The 21,080-nt window shown below is 43.9% G+C and overlaps 1 protein-coding gene across 1 annotated transcript in view; it reads right to left on the bottom strand.

Moving 5' to 3' along the window:
- HUNK (hormonally up-regulated Neu-associated kinase) overlaps positions 1-18,493 on the bottom strand; it is an 83,780-nt gene extending 65,287 nt beyond the window's left edge. The window contains exon 1 of the mRNA XM_054047994.1: positions 17,747-18,493. Coding sequence (XP_053903969.1) covers positions 17,747-18,004 — 258 coding nt within the window. The 5' untranslated portion in view covers positions 18,005-18,493. The remainder of the gene's footprint in view (positions 1-17,746) is intronic.
- Positions 18,494-21,080: the final 2,587 nt, after the last annotated feature.

Below are 21,080 nucleotides of genomic sequence, written 5' to 3'. Positions count from 1 at the left end.
GTCACTGTGTAGTGGACAGGGTCTGAGGTGAGAGGCTTGAGAATCTCCCTTTACCAAAAGGGAAACAGTTGCACACTTAGGCCCTGATCCTATAAGACTTAAGCATATGTATAACTTTACACTTGAGTAAAAGCGCACACATTCATTTGCAGGATAGGGGCCTAACAATTTAAAGATAATTTTGAATGAATCTCCTCTTTATCCCACACACTTTATCTTATAAGTTCAAATAAGAGTCAAATCCTGCAGTCCTTTACTGAGGCAAGACTCCCACAGAATTAAGAGGAGGTATGCCTTAGTAAGGGCCAAATAAGCATTGTAGGATTTGGCCCTAAGTAATAAATATAACACAAGAGAAGAAACTTCATGGACTGCAGTTATGGGCTGATGTAGATGTAACATGGCACCCCCAGATGGTTTATGAGATGCAGAGATTGAACCTAGGTCCTCTAGATCTGAAAGTATGAACATTTACTGCCTGAAGTAAAACACCCAGATCTATAAACTGACTCAAACCTCTATGTAGTCCAGACACTAGAGGGAAACAAAGAGGCCCACTGTGTAAGCATGGACTATGTTACATACATTTATGTAAGTCCATCTCCATTTGTATTTTTTAAGATACTTATAAAGCATGGATTTGCCCTTTTTTGCCCTGGTGATTTTCTTTGGGCTACATATTTTACATCACCTGTAGCTTTGCTTTATATTTAACACTACTTTAACTAAAAAATATCTGACAAATTTTCAGGATTGACTAGTGATTTTGGGTGTCCAACTTGAGACATGTTAAAGAGGCCAAATTTTTAGAATGTAGGATGCTCAGAGCTTTCTGAAAATCAGGCCCTTTTAAGGTATCTCAGGTTGGGCACCCAAACACTGAGGCACCCAAATTGACTAGTTGTCACTTTTGAAAATGTAGGTCTCTGTGATTTTTCTTCAGTAAAATGACTATTGCTTTCAATAAATGAATTAGAAGCATCTAAGGATTAGAAAATGTCAGATTCATTAAGTGCTGGGTCTTTACCATTTGTTCTAGAAGACGGTTCAGGCTCTGTGGTGTCTTTAGTTATTTGTTTCTAAATGTTGTCTTTCAGATGACAGGTTCCAAGGTCTTAAAAGATAGGTGTGCATATTCAAAGATTTTTCAAGCAAATCCATTACTGAAATTGACCAACATTGCCATTGTTTGAACAAAAAAGAAAATCCTTTCATGTAAGCTGCCAAAATGTGACAAGTGTATATCCAGCTGTGACTGCTCTGTTCTCAAGAGATGGAATTCATAGTTTTGCTGTATCATAATAAGACTTCTTTCTCCAGGATCCCAATTCAGTAAGGCACTAAACACATGCCTAACTTTAAGCACGTGAGTAGGCCCATTGAAATCAATAAGAATACTCATGTGCTTGAAGTCAGGCATGTGCTTAAATACCCAGGGGTTTACAGCACCCAGTTCATAAAGCATTATTAACTATTTGTGTCTGTAAATTTTAAAGTGGCATATTTTGTGAATCCCTTTACTACAATTTTCTAAGGGATTTTTTTACCATCCTGTGTAACATCATATTTTCCCTAGCAATAAGTCTCCTTAATAGATGTTAGTGCTTTGTGTTTTTATGCATCCTTCAAGTTATGATTTCTGAGGAAATTGCAGACATTCCTTAAAAGTATCAACAGAAAGTTAACCAACTCTTTATTCACCCTACTTACAGGTTAGCTGTTCATTTCAAGGAAATCAGAGATAAGCCAGGCCAACAGCAATCTGCAAACGCAGACTTGTCCACAAGTATAATCACTGTCTGTTTCACCTCCACTCTGAGGGACTGACAAATAACCATGAATATGTGGCTCCAATGCAGGAGCAATGAGTTGCAACATTTTGGTGTCATGTAGCCAGTGTCTGGCCCAGTAGACTGGAATGCAGTAGTTTGCACTGCTACATTGTAAACCTGGGTATGAGAGGGATGATGTGACTCTCCATGGTCAAGTAGGATTTCAAGAGTCATGGAAGAGATCCACTCAGTCTTAGATAGAAAGAAGAAGGTTCCATTGACTTCTCAGTCTCTCCTGGTCAACCAATGAATGGGGTGGCCATAATGGTATCCCCAGTGACATCAGCAAATTTTCACTTCTTAGGTATCTAAGGCTATATACAAATAGACTAGGATTAGGCAGAGATGGATGGAGGTAGAGAAGGCAGAAGGCCAGGGACAAATATAAATGATGGCCCCATAATGATAGCATAGACTGGACAGGAAATCCTTACAAGCCTGTCAAACCAGCCCTTAAGGTCTAGATTAGGCACAGCGAGGAGAAAATATACACTTGAATGTCTGAAACAACATGTTTTGCCTGGCAATTTAAAGTGTTCATCAAATATCACTCTCCAAATATTGAATATTTTTCGAAGAAGGATTTCTCCCCAGACATAAGGTAAAGCTCACATTGCTATAATACTCTCTGTCACTCAGCAAGAAAACTAGTTGGAGCACAAAGTTTAATCAAGTCAGAGGAAAGGAATTTTCAGGGGCTGTTACACAAATGAATGAGGAGTGATATGTGATCACCGTGGCAGATGGAAAACTTGTTAAGGCAAGTGTGGTCCCTATTCTGTGTTGACCAAACTGATTGCTACACATGACTGGTCATGGGGGAAGCCAACGTGACAACTGTTACAAAACAGAGGTCTCTTGAGCTAAACATGGCCCTTTTAAGTTGTAAGAACAACATAAAACAGCTATGTCTAAAATACAGCAAAGTGTCGTTTATGCCTTGGTCACAAATGAACCATATCCTACACAGCTGTTTCTGATAAAGTAAAACTTGCCTTTTTAATACTGACAATTTTGTCTGTCACAGTGAGATGGATGAGGCTCTCAGGTTACATGTGGGGAAACAAAAACGGAGAACTGATACCAGATAATAATGTTGCGTTAACAGCAACCCTTGCATGAGAGCCCCTGCTTATGAATCTTCTAACATTCACATTCATGGACTTGTAATATGTTACACATTAAACTGTCCCAGTTTCACATTTCAGTGATGAAATGCATAACTAGGTATGCAGAAAAGTCAGTGTCCCTCATATAATAAATTGCTTTAATGCTGATGTAGCTTTATAGTTTTTCTAGAGGAAAATTTACACTTACCAGAGAAATAAATACTTCTGCTTTTGATGCACAGAAGGTTTAAGTCTCAGCACCATTATTTGTGTGGCATTATAACTTGAGTGACAGAAAGTTCACAAATGTTGAGAACCAAGAGAAGAAGTGTTTCAAGGCAGCACAATGATTACATATTTTGTCTCTCATAGCTGCATGGATATCACACACAGAAAATCGAATGTGGAAGATTTATATAAAAAAACCACAACAGGCAGATAGTCATGAAATTTTATTTATGTATTACTCTTTTCTATTCTTTTCATTTGGAGACCTTTTCCATAGCAGTAACACGTCTGATCCTATACTAAAACAAAGAACAGAATTACATGATCGAAAACGAAAAATCATTTCTAAGGGCAGGGCAAGGGAGAGAAGCATTCATAAAAAAAGGAATCTTTAGTAAGTGCAACTTCAGCTTTCTGTTTATTTTTCACACGTGGTCCTCTTCACAGGCTCTGTAAACCTCTCATAGGATCTTTACTGCATTAACCTTCCCTGTAGTGAAGGATGGGCTAGACAAGGGATCGGCAACCTTCAACCCGTGGCCCGCCAGGGTAAATCCCCCGGCGGGCTGGGCCGGTTTGTTTACCTGCCGCATACACAGGTTCGGCCAATCGCGGCTCCCACTGGCCGCAGTTTGCTGCTCCAGGCCAATGGGGGCTGCGGGAAGTGGCGGCCAGCACATCCCTCGGCTGCACCGCTTCCCACAGCCCCCATTGGCCTGGAGTGGTGAACCGCGGCCAGTGGGAGCCGTGATCGGCCGAACCTGCGGACGCGGCAGGTAAACAAACCAGCCCAGCCAGCTAGGGGGCTTACCCTGGCAGGCCACATGCCGAAGGTTGCTGATCCCTGGGCTAGACTCAGTTCCCTCCATTATGGGCTGGTCCACACACAGTTTTTGTATTATTTTAGCTATATCAGTTTAGAACAGGTATAATTAAAGTAGTACAAACCCCCAGTGGGGACACACATTTTTACTATATAAAGTTGCTCATATTGAGATCAGTGACTCCAGGAACTATACCAAAATAAGCATTTTCATTCATTTTATTGGCACTTCCTGAACCAGCCAGCTAGAAAAGTCATAGGCTGTAACCCACTGCCCATCAGCAGACAAAATGTTGTTTTGAAAGGTATTAGGGAAAGTATTTGAGAGAGACACACTATAGTAGTAAAGTATTTGAGAGAGACACACTATAGTAGTTAGGAGATGGTTCCAACTCTAACCTTTATGACCATACAACCCTCAGCCTGTGCCTGAGGTTGCTACTGATGGAAGGGATAAGAAAGCCAATATATTTATTTAAAAACACTATTTGAAATGTTTACCCTCAAAACATTAGATTTCAGCATTTCAATCTTGTTTGTGATTTGAATTCAAATACCAAAAAGTGTTCAATGGAGGTGGACAGAGGTTGGCCAATAGAGTTTTAAATAACCCTAGTACTGAATCTTCCACCACTTCCCATGGGAAACAATTGGACAGGCAAATAAATCACGCTGTTAAGAAGTATTTGCTGAAAGCCAATGCAAGTTTTCCTTTGCTCTGTTGTATCCATTTATTCCTACTGAAACACCCTCAGACCACCCTGCATAATTCCTCTTCTACCTTGGCACTGACACTCTTCAGATAATTGTAGATATTCCCTTGAAAAACGTGAAGAAGGGTGTAATCAACATAATAACTAACAGTTCATTTTTTATATTGCTGTTTATACAACACGTAACTACTCAGTTTTAGATAGACTATTACAATTCACTTGTTACGGGATGGTTTGTCACAACAGTTAAGTGGCTGCTTGACTTAGGAATTTACATCATCCCCCGAAATAATGAAGATAAATGTTATACACTATTACCTTCCATTTTCCTGCATTTGGGATAACCACATAACTTGCAAATGGCAAAGGGAAGGGGAAATATAAGTGAGTTGCTTTATGTCTTCTGAAATGTATGAAGATAAATAGTAGCAACCCACTATTCACCAGTGTAAAAGCAACAATGGTATAACTTCAAGAGCATATACCAGGGATGAATAAAGCCCATTCTGAGACACAGCGAGCGGGACACATTTTAATTAACAAGACATTTATATTTAACACATGCCTCCAAAACCAGGCACACAGCTTTACACTTCATTAAAAATGTTAAAAATACAAAGCTTTCTAAAGCAAATACAAGGACCCAGATGTGAGAATCACACAAAAACTTACACCTGGTGTTAATTTAATCTAAACACTGGATATTTCCCTCTATTTGCCACCAATAACTAAAAGTATGATGGTATATATAAAAATCAAGCACTACTGACGTGCACTGTTAGCGATGCCTTTAAAACTGCTGAATGTAAACTTGAAAGCAGATTATCTCAAGAGGATAAGCAACTGCCACATGTGCATCAATTCAGACCACTGCAGAACATGTGAGAGCTACAGCTGAAAAATATTAAAACAAGCTTCCTGGAAGACAGATTGGAATAGTGAGCAGCCTCTCTGACTATTAAAGACCATTTTACTTACTCCAAACATGAAACATAGAACAACAGGGGGTTAGAGGGAAGAGTTCAGCTTTGTAATAGGCTCCTGTTGAAACTGCTTATTTTCCAGATGAATCCATTACAAGCAGGTGATTACATAAGAAATAATGAACAGGTGATTGCACATCAGCAGCCTGGTGTTTATCCTGCCTTATGTTAAAATCCTTAAATGCTCCATAACATGCGTTATGCCACGCTGTGCTGACAAAGTGCCAAATCCTGCAGTGCTCATTCAAGCAAAACTCCTACTGAAGTCACTACAACTTTGACTTAAAATCCTTCCAATTATATTCTAAATAAAATTATTTGATACAGTACGGTATTTCACATTTACATAGGCATTCGTTCAATAATTTAAATAAAAATTACATACAAGAAAACTACATGAAAAGAACATTATTACAACTGCAAAGTCAAGCACTCAAAAGCTAAGCAGAATTAAAATGGTTGGCGAACCTTAATTTAGCCCTCTTGTACATCTGTGTTATTATATGGTCTTAAATTATACGATCACATAGAATTTGTTCCACAGGATCTCTGCTTCATTCCATGCGTAGAATGGCCAGTCCTCACTTAAACAGCAGCTGTTCAATATTTTGTTTTAGCCTCAAAGTTTAATGTATACGTGGCCCAACACCACAAATCTTGCTCTGACAACAGAATTATTCATTTCCTCATGGGTTTTTCTGTGGTGCTCATCACTGCAGTATCTGAGTGCTTCACGAACATTTATGTCAGGTATGTGCTTTTTGCAATCCCCAGCCAAATTTCAAGTTCCTGCTCCAAAGAATGGGGGCGCTAGAGCTTTTCAAAAAAAAGGTCACCATAATTTACTAACATGGGTCTGGCAAGCTGCTGGGAATACCCAGAGCTGTGAGACACTGTGCTACCCCTCTCAGCCTCAGTAAGTGGGAGCTTTGTGGCACCTAAGCTATGTGACAACTGCCTGGCACACCAGCTTGTCTGCCTTGCCAACAAACTTTTCAGGGCTCTCCCAGCCCAAACATTGCCTAGCAGATAACCATTAGTGAACTCTAGCCCCCGAGCGCCTCAGAGATGTTGCTCTCAAATGCACAGGCCTTATCATGGTGCAATAACAAAAGAGATTAAGTTTGCTGCTCCTTTAAAGAGACAGAAACAACAACTTGTTGCTTTGACTGGAATTAACAATCACTTCCATACAATCAAAGCACTGGGTTGGAGATAAAAAGTAAAACAAGTTTATTTAATTTATTTAAAAAGAGATTGGTTTTAAGGGAATTCAAATATATGGTATAAAGATAGAAAGGGTTAGAAAAAAACAACAGTAAAATACACTTTCTAATGGCTAAGACCTAACTTAACAAGCTACAGTCTTTGTAAAAGCTGGTTTCCTCAGCAATCTTCCTTTTCCAGCAATGGCTGACTAGCTTTTGATCAGGAGCCCCACAAGGATTCCCAAGGCACTAGTTTTCCATGTCCCTCAGGTAAAGGATAACTTAGGGGAGGGTCACTCCCCCTCTTTTTATAGTCCCGTAAACCTTTGAAATACATTCTTCTGAAATGTATCCCCAGATAAAGTTCCTTTCCCCGGATGGGTGTGGATGCCATGCTGTCTGGTGTAGACTCCATGCTGTGTTCTCCCCTGCTGGTGAGCTGGGGTACACTAAGCCAGTCAGGCCAGCTGATAATCACTGCCAGAAACCAGGGAGGCAGTTGCTTCCTGATACACAGATGCTGTTAGGGTCACAATGGGGAAAACAACATATTTTTTCCTAGCCCTGTTCTCACGAAACAGCTGAATCATTTTGTTGGTCATGTTGGTCAGGGGTGTGAAAAAAAACATGTCAACATGGTTCTTGTAATGGGAAATTATGCCTCACCAACCTGTTAGAATTCTTTAAGGAGGTCAACAAATATGTGGACAAGGATGATCCAGTTTTGTACCTGGACTTTCAGAAAGCAAAAGTAAGCTGTCATGGAATAAGAAGGAAAGTCCTCTTGGATCAGTAACTGGTTAAAAGATAGGAAACAAAGATACGAATAAATGGTCAGTTTTCACAGCAGAGAGGTGTAAACAGCAGGGTCCCCCAAAGATCTGCACTAGGACCTGTACTGCATGACATATTCATAAATGAAAAAGGGGATGAACAGTGAACTGGCAAAATTTGCAGATGATATAAAATTACTCAAGATAATTAAGTCCAAAGCTGACTGACAAGAGTTGCAAAGGGATCTCACAAAACTGGGTATGAAAATGCAGATAAAATTCAATATCGGTAAGTGCAAAGTAATGCACATTGGAAAACATAATCCCAAATATAGATTCAAAATGTTGGGGTCTAAATTAGTTGTTACCACTCAAGAAAGAGATCTTGGGGTCATCGTGGATTGTTCTCTGAAACCATCTGCTCAATATACAGCAGCAATCAAAAAAGCTAACAGAACATTAGGAACCATTAGGAAAGGGATAGATAATAAGATGCAAAATATCATAATGCATTATATAAATCTATAGTACTCCCACATCTTGAATACTCTGTGCAGTTCTGGTTGCCCCATCTCAAAAAAGATATTTTAGAATTGGAAAAAGTATTGAGAAGGGCAACAAAAATGATTAGGGGTATGGAACAGCTTCCATATGAGGAGAGATTAAAAAGATTTAACTATTGAACTTAGAAAAAGGATGACTAAGGGGCAATAAAATAAAGATCTATAAAATCATGAACGGTGTAGAGAAAGTGAATAAGGAATTGTTATTTACCCCTTCAAATAACACAAGAATCAGGGCTCACCCAATGAAATTAATAGGCAACAGGTTTAAAATAAATATAAGGGAGTAATTCTTCACACAATGCAGTCAACCTGTGGAAACAATTGCCAGGAGATATTGTGAAGGCCAAGGTGGGTTCAAAAAAGATACGTTCCTGAAGGATAGGTCCATCAATGGCTATTAGCCATGATGGTCAGGGATGCAACTCCATGCTCTGGATGTCCCTAAGCTGCTGACTACCAGAAGCATGGAGTGGACAATAGTAAATGGATCACTCAATAATTGCTCTGTTCTGTTCATTCCCTCTGAAGCATCTGACATCGGTCACTATCAGAAGACAGGATACTGGGTTAGATGTACGACTGATCAGATCCAGTATGGTCATTCTTCTGTCTGTCTCGCCCAGAAAAACACTGGCTGCAATCTACAACCTCTTCAAGCGTTTGCATATGGAACAGTAGGGTGGTGTTGGGGTAGGTAGGTGATATGAGAGAGATAGAGACTTACCCTCCTATATACTGAATCTCCCAACATTCTAAGTATCCCCACACACTTAAATGTAAATGGCTGTTAATATAGCAGCCTGTGTCTTTTCAGTCACAGTAAATTCTTGGCACATGATTGCCTGGGCTGGTCTAGAACAGCCACAGTGTAAATACCTCTCTGAGTGAATCTCATTTAGACTCTATGGAAGCCAAATAGCGCTTCTATGACTCAACACCTGCTGAGAAGATCTGGAGCTATACTATTCCCTATACGCCTATTTCAATCATTCATAAGCACTTCAAAAGGTAAAGCAGGCCATGAAGTTCAAAAGAGAATGTGCCTGCTACAGTAGTATGTAATTTTGTAAACTGTATGCAGAGCAATCTGTCATTGACAGATGACAGATTCTACAGGACCTGCTATGCAGGTGCTTTTTACAAATACTTGCTTCATTCAAGGAGTACCTGCTGAGGGTTAATAGGAATTTCCAGCTCTCTACAGAGTGCTTGTTCTTCCCACGTATCCCACCCTCGCATTTCCAGGATTCTAAAATACACAAGTTAGCACCTGTTTGCTACAAAAATGTATTCTAAAAACAGAACTTTCTGTGAAAAGGCCACCTCTAATATTAGTCATTTTACCTTTATGGCAGAACCTGGAAAACTATATTTTTAGTAGCTACTTCCCACTAAGTAGTTAGCATTGTCATGCAAAACACTTGATTACCAGGACCTAAAAATGCACCTTTTTAAGATCAACAATAACTCTAAAGAAACTGATAAATAGGTTTTTCAGTGGGTTAGGAATCAAGCAATTCAATTTCTGCAACTACTTCTGTAGTGCCTAGACCTATCCCAGAATGAAATTAAATGTAATTTCAGTTCAAATTCCTTTATACAACCTTCAGCTCTAAAACATTCTCTAGCCCTAATATGTTGTCATTCTATGATTCGACACAGAGGCTTTCATATATTGTATTAGAGTACACAATAGATCATCCAGCCTCCTCAATCTACTGAAAGTACAAACAGACAGTCTCACTCAATTATATTCAAAGGGACATAGCCTCTTCTGTCTGCATTAATGCTATAAGGAATAATATCTTGTGAAATCTATTTCTGGCAAATTTTCATTGCTCAGTGGCTGGCCATTCTGAGTCTAAAGACACTGAGTTCGAGACTACCTGAGAAAATACCATGAGTGAGCCTCCTATCATTCATTGAATTACTGTATAGCTAACTCAACAAGGATTTCATCATCGCAATTTAAGAATAAAACAAAATTAGTGTGCTACTAAAAGAGAGACTGCTTCCTTAGAAGTAGCAAGAAAGATTGTCGGAACTGAGGAATCTTACAAATCAATCCTGTCCCCCAAAATTTTCAGATTGTAGGCTGTGATATTTTCATCTAAACAGCAATGGGAAAAAATAATCTGTTCAATATTCTCCTATACTCAGCCTAAATGAATTTAATTGCATCAAGCATAGCCAATCTTTTTTCAAGACCAGAAAGTAATCACATGCCTGTTATTATGGAAACCTTAAACCACAAAAAGAACAGTAAAAGGTTTGACCTAAAACCCTCAAAAAGGAAAGACATTCATAGCTAAAGCTGTAAAATCTAACCTTAATTCACCCTGTTGTGCCTAGGTATTTGTAAGAAGTACAGGATCAAATCCAGGTTATTTTACTCACAAGTGTAGTCCCATTAGTTTCAGAAAGACTACTCTAGGGAGTAGGGTTACCGGGATTTGGCCCAACATACATCATATATCACAGGCTGTCTTAAGGTCCCTGAAACACCTACCAATGATGGAGTGAGGTAACAGCAGAGTTTTGGCATTCACTTTGTATTGCCTTGATCTTGTGCTATAACACAATGCATTGTAATGCATCTGAACCTAGTTGGGTCTTCATTAATCCAAAAATTTAATGCCTAAGTACATACATTTATGAAACAATAATATGTATTAACTCCTCCTGAGCGGTTAGAGTCTCCTGCATCATGCCTCTTTGGGTACCTTAATTTACTTGGAATTTTGAATTACTGTAATGGGCTCAGGCTGTGCCAATGCAGCCACCAAATATTAGCACTAAGGCTTCACATTTTTATGGCATTTTTATTGAAATTAAGTCAGTGCCCTTGCTCAATAACTGCTTTACAAAACAAAATCAATTGTTAATTTATTTTTCCTTTTTCCAAAATATATGAAGGGCACTAATCAGCATCATGGAATCACAGGCCTGAAAAATGTCAGTTTAGAAAAATACAGAAACTACCATGATCCTGCAAACTGTTCCACATGAGAAGACCTTTATTCCAGCATGGAGCCTCTCTCAAGTCAGTGGGACTCCACCTGCAGGCACAAGTGTCTGCCCACACAGATCAGCTTACAGCTTTGAGCCCTAAATGATTTCTTTTTTAAATCTACATGGGCTAAAAGGTGTTACACAACTGTCTTCTGGCCTAGTGAGAGCTGTGCACTGCCAGGCAGCATAGCTGGATTTTAGTCCAGACTCCAGACCAAGCTCAACATTCCCTCTTAACTGTACAACGAGACAAGTAAGATGTCACACCTAGTGAACATTTCTTGCAAAGCAATCAAAAATGCAATTTGGAGGGGCAAGGTGAAATCAATAAAGTAACTGTCATATAGAGGCTGATCCTACATGCCTTAAAATAGCGCTCCGATTAACTTCAATGTGGCTTTGGCTGTCTGATCTGTGTAAGGAGTGCAGTATTGAACCCTTAGACATTTAGGGCAAGATTCTGGTACCCTTGTGTTGAGTAGTACGCTACTCCTCAACTTGCCCCACTGCAGTCATTGAGAATGCTCAAGGAACTACTCAATATAAGGCTGGCAGATTCCAGCCCTAAAAAATTAAGGCTTGATTAATGAGTAAATTAATCTGCCTCTTAGTATATTACCATGCAGGTGGGGAAGGACATTGACATAGCAACATAGAGAATTTTTCACTTGACCAGAGCTCAAAGAGCCGGGAACTACTTATTAAGTAAAACTTCCCTTGTTACTGACCTGTGCACTGGTGTCATTCCCTTCCCACTTTTATTTCTCCTCCCCAAGTGACTCTCTCTTCCAATTTCATTCATGGAGGTGCTTGCTCTAATCTCCTCCCCAAAACCCCACACACCAAGCAAAGGAGTCCAGGAAAGCAGATGTTTGTCTTCCCCACCTCATGCTGCAGTCAGGGCTCAGTTGCCTGTGCTGGACAATTTGTAAGCGGGCTGGAGGCTACATCAGAAGTTCAGTAGAGGAGTATGTACAGGAGAGCTGCGTGTCCATCAGCTCCGTGCAGGGGCTGAAGTTCAGGTCGGGGGTCATGCGTGCACCTGAAAGGGAACATTGTTGCAGCTTTTTGTTCCCAGGACAAACAGTAGATACTGTATGTGAAAACTGATCTGGCTAAAGTTAAACCTTTTGGGGGTTCAGAGAAGTTCACATCACTATCATTATTATTTATTATTTTATTATTTCCATGCACTCCTGCTCTTCCTTAGTTTCAGCCAGAAATAAAAGTGGAGATGCCAAATAACATAACAATTTTCCCTGTACTTCCAACTCCAGTATTCCAAAATGTACTCACATTCTCACCAAAACATTCTGATTATTCAGGCAAAGAGGTTCACGTGAGTTTTGAATAACAACTTAGAGGCTTACTTGACACAAGCCAGCCAGGGCTTGGAATGCCAGGGAGGTGGAATGCTCAGCCTCTAAAGAAAGATGGATGCCTTGAACACTCAACATCAATGCTTCTGTCCAATCTGAGGGCAACGCTGACAGGCTCAGAAGTAAGTCACATCTAGTTCTTCACTGTATGAAAGATGCAGGTCCCAGAAAACAACTTGGGGTCTCAAGGTTGGGGGCCCTGACAGGTGTAAAGAAAGGAAAAATTGAGAGGCCACTGATAGCTTTGAGAAGAGCAGGGAGGATTTGATAGGGAGGGTGTGATAGAATGTATTTGGAACCTCAGGGGTTAGGGCAGAACCCTTCTGAGATAACAACATCCCACCCCAAGCTGGTCTCTACCACCACCCCATTTCCCTATGTAGTGGTTTATCCAGGAGAGCAGGAATAAAACAAGGGGGTTTGTTGGGAAGGTGGGCCTTTTAACCAGTAATTAGAAGCTACAGGCCTGACCCTGTGCCTTCTGAAGTCAGCAATGAAAACTTCCAATGAATTCCATGGTGCAGGGTCAGCCCATCTATGACTTGCTGACTTGACTTGGGGAGCTCAGGAAGAAAGCAACTTGCCTGTCCACAAATAAGGACGCTAGCCCACGTAACTGAGAAAGGTGTTTCTCCAACACTTTCACTGTTTGTTTCTTTTGTTATAATTGCTGTTATTCAAGACAATGAAGAAACTATGAGTCTGGAAACTGAGACAGAGAGGCCAGTGGTGGGTCTCTTTTGTTTTTGTTGTTGTTGTTGTTGTTAACAGACTAAAGTAAATGTAGCAATCCAGAAAAGGGGAGGTGGGAAGGACATGAATGTGTAGGTGCCTTTTATCAGCCAGAGAATTAGATGTATTTGTTACTGAGGAGAAACATGAGGTTTGTAACAGAAGAGAGCAGGGAAGAAATTTTTTTTTGCACTCCTATAACATAATAATCACGAACCCTATTATTGTTGCCATGGTGAGTTTCAGGGCAAGTGTCATGTTAAATTTCAGCCCATAACAAATTTCTTCTACAACTGGAGTTAAAAACTTGAGCACAGGAATTTATAATGGAAATTATGACAATCTTAACGATAGCTGCATTTACAGCACCACTATAATTAGAGTACATTATACTCTTGTCATTTGCTTACCGTGATCTGACTGGTTAAAATAAGCTGTCAAACCCACTCTGAACAACTGAAGAGACAACTCTTTTTAGGATTTTTTAACCCATTTTATTATTATTTGTATTTGTTTGCATTACAGTAGCACTAAGAGGTACCAATGCAGGTTGGGGCCCCATTGCGCAAGGCACCAGACACAGTAAAACAGCCTTTGCCCCAAAAGAGCATACAATCTCAATAGACAAATCATAGGATAGGAAGTGAAAAAGAGGCTTACTGAGAAGAAGTGACTTGCCCAGCCACCCAGTAGCAATGCTGGAACTAGAACCCAAGTCTCCTGAATCCCCATGTAGTATGTTTGCCACTAGTTCTACAATCTATTTACCATTATGGGCCGCATATGCAGCTCTTTGTGTGTTATGGGGGGAGGGGGGAAGACACCGCCACACAACATATATACTACCTGTATGGCCCTGGGGATGTCACATGGGTCACAGCTGTGTGCTGATTGGGCCGCGGGTTGATAACCACTGCACTAGACCACTTTGACTCCAAAGTAAGCCTCCATTTTTGTTACTCAACTATATTTCCATAGTAATTGTAAAAATTAAAAAGATTTTAAAAGGCTTATGTGAAAACCTTCCTTGGAGAGAAGTTTCAGGTCAATGTGGGACACTGACATTAGTAATTTTTTCATCACTTGTTGCACATAAGTAGGAAGGCCAGATTATCTCAAAATTAATAGTTTTTCATTAGCTGGAAGGTGATTCCTTTTTTGTTTTTTGCCACCATATCCATTTTATCCGGACACATTTTATGCAAAAGCCCAATACACCCATGATGTATAATTTCTTTGGTTTCACAGAGTTACACCAGGAATGAACTTAGCTCAATAGGTCTAATGAGGTTTTAGTAATCACAAAGTGTCCTGCATTAGACAAGTCTGGTTGTTCTCCACTGACAAACTGGCTAGAAAAAGGCACAGACTTATGGGCTCAAACAAGGGCGGACTAACTGTATTGCTCTTTGTCAACAAGCTGGTTTTCCTCCAATGCTCCTAATACTGACAAACCAAGTAGTTACTATTCTTAATAATATTAGTGACCTCATTTTTGATTGCTGTAGGAACTATAAGTGGAAAAAGTACAGAGAAGGGCAACAAAAATTATTCAGTGTATAGAACTGCTTCCATATGAGGAAAAATTAAAAAGACTGGGATTGTTCAGCTTGAAAAAGAGATGAATGAGGGGGGATATGATAGAGGTCTATAAAATCATGAATGGTGTGGAGAAAATGAACAAGGAAGTTTATCCCTCCACATAACCCAAGAACCAGGGCTCACCCAATGAAATTAGTAGGCAACAGCTTTAAAAACAAACAAAAGGAAGTACTTCTTCACACAACACACAGTCAACTTGTGGAACTCATTGTCAGAGAATGTTGCGAAGACCAAAAGTATAACTGGGTTCAAAAAATAATTAGATAAGTTCCTGGAGTATAGGTCCACCAATAGCTATTAGCTAAGATAGCCAGGGACCCAACCCCCTGCTCTGGGTATTCTTAAACCTCGGCCTGCCAAAAAGTGAGACTGGATGACAGGGGATGGATCACTCAGTAATTGCCCTGTTCTGTTCATTCCCTCTGAAGCATGACACCAGCCACTATCAGAAGACAGAATACTGAGCTACATGGACAGACCCAGCATGGCCATTCTTATACTAAAAGATTCTGTATAAGATAGTAATAAACAAACAAAAGTGAGTCTCCATAAGATGACTTCATCTCAAAAAAAACTAGCTCTCATTTCAATAAGAAAATAGTATCTGTCTGGCTTGTAGACATACCAGATTACACATAGTGAACAATATTGCAACAGTTTAAGAGGCTGTGTTCTTTACCACAATGTTTAAAGCATATTTGTAACTAAAAGCAAAAGGTGAAGATAGAAAATTGAATAGTCTATATTGTATTATAGTGATTAAGACGTTTTAAGAAAAAAACAAAATCTATAATTATCAAAAATCTTAGTTTATTGACAGACTGAAAATACTATTTTTGTGTTGAATGTTTAGTCAGTCAAACTAGTCATAAAGTTCAGTATACTATCAATTCAGATATTTTCTTTTTACTGTCATATAGAACCATGTTAATTTTTTCTTAGGCATAAAATGTTATCTATCAATGGAAGTGACCCTCAAAAACCCCATGATTTTTTATTTTGCACCTCTGGGTGCTGGATTAATAGCCCTCTTGCGGACACAAGTACCCATCTATCTAAATAGTAGAGCACAGGCATAATGCCCAGCCAATGAGCCTCAATCCAGTTAGAGGGACTACTGCTAGCAAAAAGGACAGTTTAATCAATTGCTGTCCTTTCAATCACAGATAACATTCAGTCCTAGTGGGAGCATCTCTCTGCTCAGATTGCCAGCAACGATACCAATTGGGATGGGGGGGAAGGGGTGGTGTGGCAGACCCTTATCTGCTCCCTGCGGAACTGAGAATACCAAACTCATTTCACATAGGCAACCAAATCCCAGGAACCCACTTAGGAACAAATGCAATCTGCAAGAGAGCTGTCCACAACATGCCAGCAACAAGGAGGGGAATGTCGCCTCAGTTCGCCCTTAAATAAGCAGAGTTGACCCAAAACTCAAATGAAAAAGTGCATTCTCTTTGTGAGTGGCGAGCAGGAAAGCTGTTCTCAAAGTGTGGAGGGAAGCTGTCCATGGGCGAGATGGGCGGGGGGTGGGGAGAGTGAGAGGAGAACTTAAACACACATACAGTAACACTGCGGTATCACAACTGTAAATGGGAGCCTTTGGGGCCATAACTGTAGGGACACCGCAATATTTATTGCCAGAAGAAGGACTGGTTTAAGAGGGATCTGTTGGGGGGGGGGAACTGCCCCTTCTAGTAAATCTGCGGGGAATGGAGGAGCCCTAGCCCTTTGAGCACATTGAAGGAAATGGGAGTGGGGAGTTGCCCTCGGGAGTCGACCTGGTGGGGGGTGCACAGAAGGGAGCTGTGCCTGTGGCCAGGGTGGGTGTGGGTGGGGAGGGACAGTGTGGGAAGCTGCCCCTGTGGCTGGGATGGGGTGGACAGCGGTGAGTTGCCCCGTGGTGGTGGTGCACAGTGGTGAGCTGCCCAGCGGTTAGGGTGAGTGTGGTGGATGGATAGTGGGGAGCTGCCTCCGGGATCGGCGTGCATGGGGGGGAGCTGCCCCCGGGAGCGGGGTGCATGGCGGGGCGGGGGGGGGAACTTCCCCTCAGGGAGCGGGGTCGGCGTGCATGGTGGGGGGGGAGTTGCCCCTGGCAGCAAAGTCGGGATGCACGGGGGAGCTGTCCCCCGGGGAGTGGGCTCGGGGGTGCATAGTAGGGGAGCTCACCCAGGGATTGGGGTGCATGGCGGGGGGGAGTTGCCCCCCGGGGACCGGGGTCGGGGTGCATGGTGGGAGGGGGAGCTGCCCCTGGCAGCAAGTTCGTGGTGCACGGGGGAGCTGCCCCCCGGGGAGCGGGGTCGGGGTGCATGGGGGGGAGCGGGATGCATGGGGGGAATGGCGTGCATGGCGGGGGGGGAGTTGCCCCCCGGGGAGCGGGGTCGGGGTGCATGGGGGGGAGCGGGATGCATGGGGAGAACGGGGTGCATGGGGAGAACTTCCCCCCAGGGAGCGGGGTGCATGGTGGGGGGGAGCTGCCCCCGGGGAGCGGGGTCGGGGTGCATGGGGGGGAGCGGGATGCATGGGGGGAACGGGGTGCATGGGGAGAACTTCCCCCCAGGGAGCGGGGTGCATGGTGGGGGGGAGCTGCCCCCGGGGAGCGGGGTCGGGGTGCATGGGGGGGAGCGGGATGCATGGGGAGAACTTCCCCCAGGGGAGCGGGGTGCATGGTGGTGGGGAGCTGCCCCCCGGGGAGCGGGGTCGCGGTGCACGGGGGGAGCGGCCGGGGCTGGGCAGGATAGCTAGCGGGAGGGAAGCTGGCGGGGTGGGTGCGGGGAGGTCGGTACCTTCTCGCCGGTCACCACGTGCAGCCCCTCCCGCACTTTGGCGAAGGACCCTTCTCCCAGCTTCCTGCCGATCAGGTAGTTGCCGACGCGCTTGGTGTGCTGGAAATCGCGGAGCCGCTCCCGCGCGCCCGCTGCGCTGACCCAGGCGGCCAGGAAACTTCCCTCCGAGCCCAGGGGCGGCTTCCGCGGCTCCCCGCCATCGCCGAAGCCCGCCGCCGGCGGCTCGCTCAGCAGCCCGTCGCCCGCAGCCGCCGGCATCCTCCTGCTCCGCTTCTGCCCCGTCCGCCGCCGCTGCTGCTACTGCTGCTGCCGCCGGGCGCCTTCCCTGGGCATCGGGGCAAGTCCCGCCTCTGCAGGGTCCCCCCGTGGCCAGCGGCTCTGGGCGCCCGCTCCCAGCTCTGCAAGCCCCGCGGAGAGGCTGCAGCCAGGCGCTCGCCTCCCGAGCGCACGTGGGGCTGGGGGCCGCTGCTCAGGCGCCTTCTCGAGGCAAGGAGAAAAGTTCCTCCGACCAGCCGCGGGCTAGATTGGGGGGGAGGTGGGGCGGCCGCTCCAGCACGATCCTCTCCGGAGAGCGCCGGCAACAATGCAGTGTGCAGCCAGCCTAGCAACTACTGAAGGCGAGCGAGCAATGCTGGCACACAGCGCATCACGTTGAGGAGCAAGCGAGAGCCAGCTCCCGCAGATCAATTGTCTCCAGTCCCCGTGCAATCCGGTTTCCCTATTGGGTCTGTTTCTCTTTACCCCTCCCCTCTCTCTGTGTGTGTCTGTCTCCCTCGCTCTCCTGGACTGTGCAGAGAGAGGTGTTTTCTCTTTGCTTGAGGCGCCCTCTCGGATGGGGGAGGGAGGGGAAAAGCCTCATTCCGTTTGAATGTGCAGTAATTTAATCCGATCACACGCGGCGGGAACAGATGTGATCTAAACTCAGCACAGCAGCCTGAACATTTTCAAACGCTGGTCGCCCCTCCTTCCCCCTCTGCTAGTGCACGGCTCTCAAAACAGAACACCCCAAAAACCCTCTCCCAGAGAGAAAAGCCACCTGAAATTCATGACGGTGCACCTCTCTGTATATAATTAGACTGCAAATCCCAGCTCCCAGCCAGATACAGCCATTCTACGTGGTGCTTTTTCTGGACATGTATGCGTGTGGTTTTATTTTCTCATGTTTTATTCTTGCTTGAGAATATTTTTATGCTGCGCCGCTTTCCCCACCTTTCTGCTTATGAACACTTCAGGTGTGTGTTTTTTCACTCCTTTGTTGGTGGAATGTGCTCCAGAGCTGAGATCGTGACAGCTCTGCTAGTGAGTGCATGAATACTTCCCCCCACCCCACGTTGTTAATAAATCCAGAGAGTGCCAATGCAGTTCCTATGCAGCTTTTCGAGTACCACCCTTTTGCTTCAGTTCAAATTATCACTTTATTTACAAGTGGGTTTTACATTTTTAAGTTCTCTACCCTGATTTTGTTTTTACCGATTAATTCCAAGTTGCATTTTACAACATAACTTTATTTGGTATAGCTTCTTTCCTATAAACTGTATCCCCCATAGTGGAGTGTGGAGCAAGGGCAATCCTTTCTGTGCAGATCTTCCTCATCTCAGACCCTTCCATTCGCCTCCCCTTCCCTCTTTTGTACACAGTATGTGCAGGTATTTGTAGTGTCAATCAGGGACATATACAAGGGAGGATAATAAAATCTAGAGATTTAAAAGACCTATTGGATCATGAATGCACTGAGGTCCTGATCCTAAAGCTAATCACCCCTCAACTTACACTGAAGTCCCTGGGAGTTGAGGACATTCAGTACCTCACTCAGGTATTGAATTCCTGTGTATACATAAAGTAGGGTTACCATACGTCCAGATTTTCCCGGACATGTCCAGCTTTTTGGTCCTCAAATCCCCGTCCGGGAGGAATTTCCAAAAAGCCGAACATGTTCTGGAAAATAGGGAGTCATGGTAAGGGGACCGCCTCCTTCCCGGGGTTCAACTTTCCCGGCTCCCGCCGCTCTCCCCAGCGCAGCAGCAGCCGGAGCCCGGGAGGAGGCGGCTGCAAGCTGGGATGCCGCCGACCAATGCCGCTTGGCCAGGGCCAGGGGTGCTCGGCCGCTAGCCGGAATCGGGGCCCGAGCCGAGCCAGAGCGACCGGGGCTGGGGGTACTTGGCCACTAGCCGGCAGCCGGAACCAGGGCCCAAGCCGAGCCGGAGCGACTAGGGCTGGGGGTGCTTGGCCGGCGTGCCAGGGCCTGAGCCGGGCCGGAACCGCCGGGGCCAGAGCCTCTTGGCTGGCCGCCGGAGGGAGCCGCTCGGCCGGGGGGCCGGACTGGGTCGCGTCTCCTCGTGCCCCCCCCCAGCCCCAGCTTACCTGCTGCCTACCTGTTTCAGGCTTCCTGCGAACATTTGATTAGCGTGAAGCAGGGGAGGGGGAGGAGCAGGGGGTGGAGTGTTCAGGGGAGGGGGCGGAGACTTTGGGGAAGGGGCGGAGTTGGGGCAGGGGCGGGGCAGAGTTGGGGCAGGGGCGGGGCCCCTTGGAGTGTCCTCTTTTTCAGGGGATCCAATATGGTAACCCTACATAAAAGCCCTTCCTGAGCTGGCCCAGAAGGCCATTGACCTCTTCTCATGTAAATTCCTACCTAACCCCTCCCTGTACCATGACACCCACAAGAAATCAAAGGTGTTTCTCTTTATTTACACTTAAAAAGTCAAAATAATTTTGCTCCACCATGTACACTAACCTTTGCTAAGTAACTGAATAATCTTTTTGCTGTTACCACAGTGCTTCCTCCAGTCCATTTCCACCCTGCTGTTTTGCTGCCCCCTACATTGTGTTATGTGTCTGAAACTGATCTGTAAGCTCTTTGCCTCAGAATACAAATAAGAAACTGCCCCAATTTAGCATACTATTAGAGACTGTGAAATAATGAATACTGAGAAAACTCTTCCCCCTCTATGTGCAGGCTAGAGACATTCCCCAATAGGGGTTACATCAGATATTATTATATTATTGGTAAAAAGGTAAGTTTTCAGATGAGATTTCAAATTAGATGGAAAATTAATGAGGGGAAATATGGGCAGGAACTGAACAGAAGGGTCTAACACCAATAGAGCTTATTTTGATAGTTTCCTTTTGGTTTTAAAAGATACACACATCCCATGCTCTGGATAAATTTACAGTATTAATAATATACCCAGACAGAAAATAACAACCAAATTACCCACCAACTCTCAGGTCCTACCCCTTTTCCAGAACTATATCTTCCCCTTAAGGAAAAGTCTGGGAGAACAAATGGCTCTTTCAGCTTGTCCTGAAGTTTAACACTTTCAAGCTCTGGCATGCC

This window comes from Malaclemys terrapin, chromosome 1 (assembly GCF_027887155.1).
Source record: "Malaclemys terrapin pileata isolate rMalTer1 chromosome 1, rMalTer1.hap1, whole genome shotgun sequence".
Classification (NCBI taxonomy): domain Eukaryota; kingdom Metazoa; phylum Chordata; order Testudines; family Emydidae; genus Malaclemys; species Malaclemys terrapin.
Note: the sequence above shows the minus strand (reverse complement) of the source record. Positions and strands in the feature narration are given on the sequence as shown.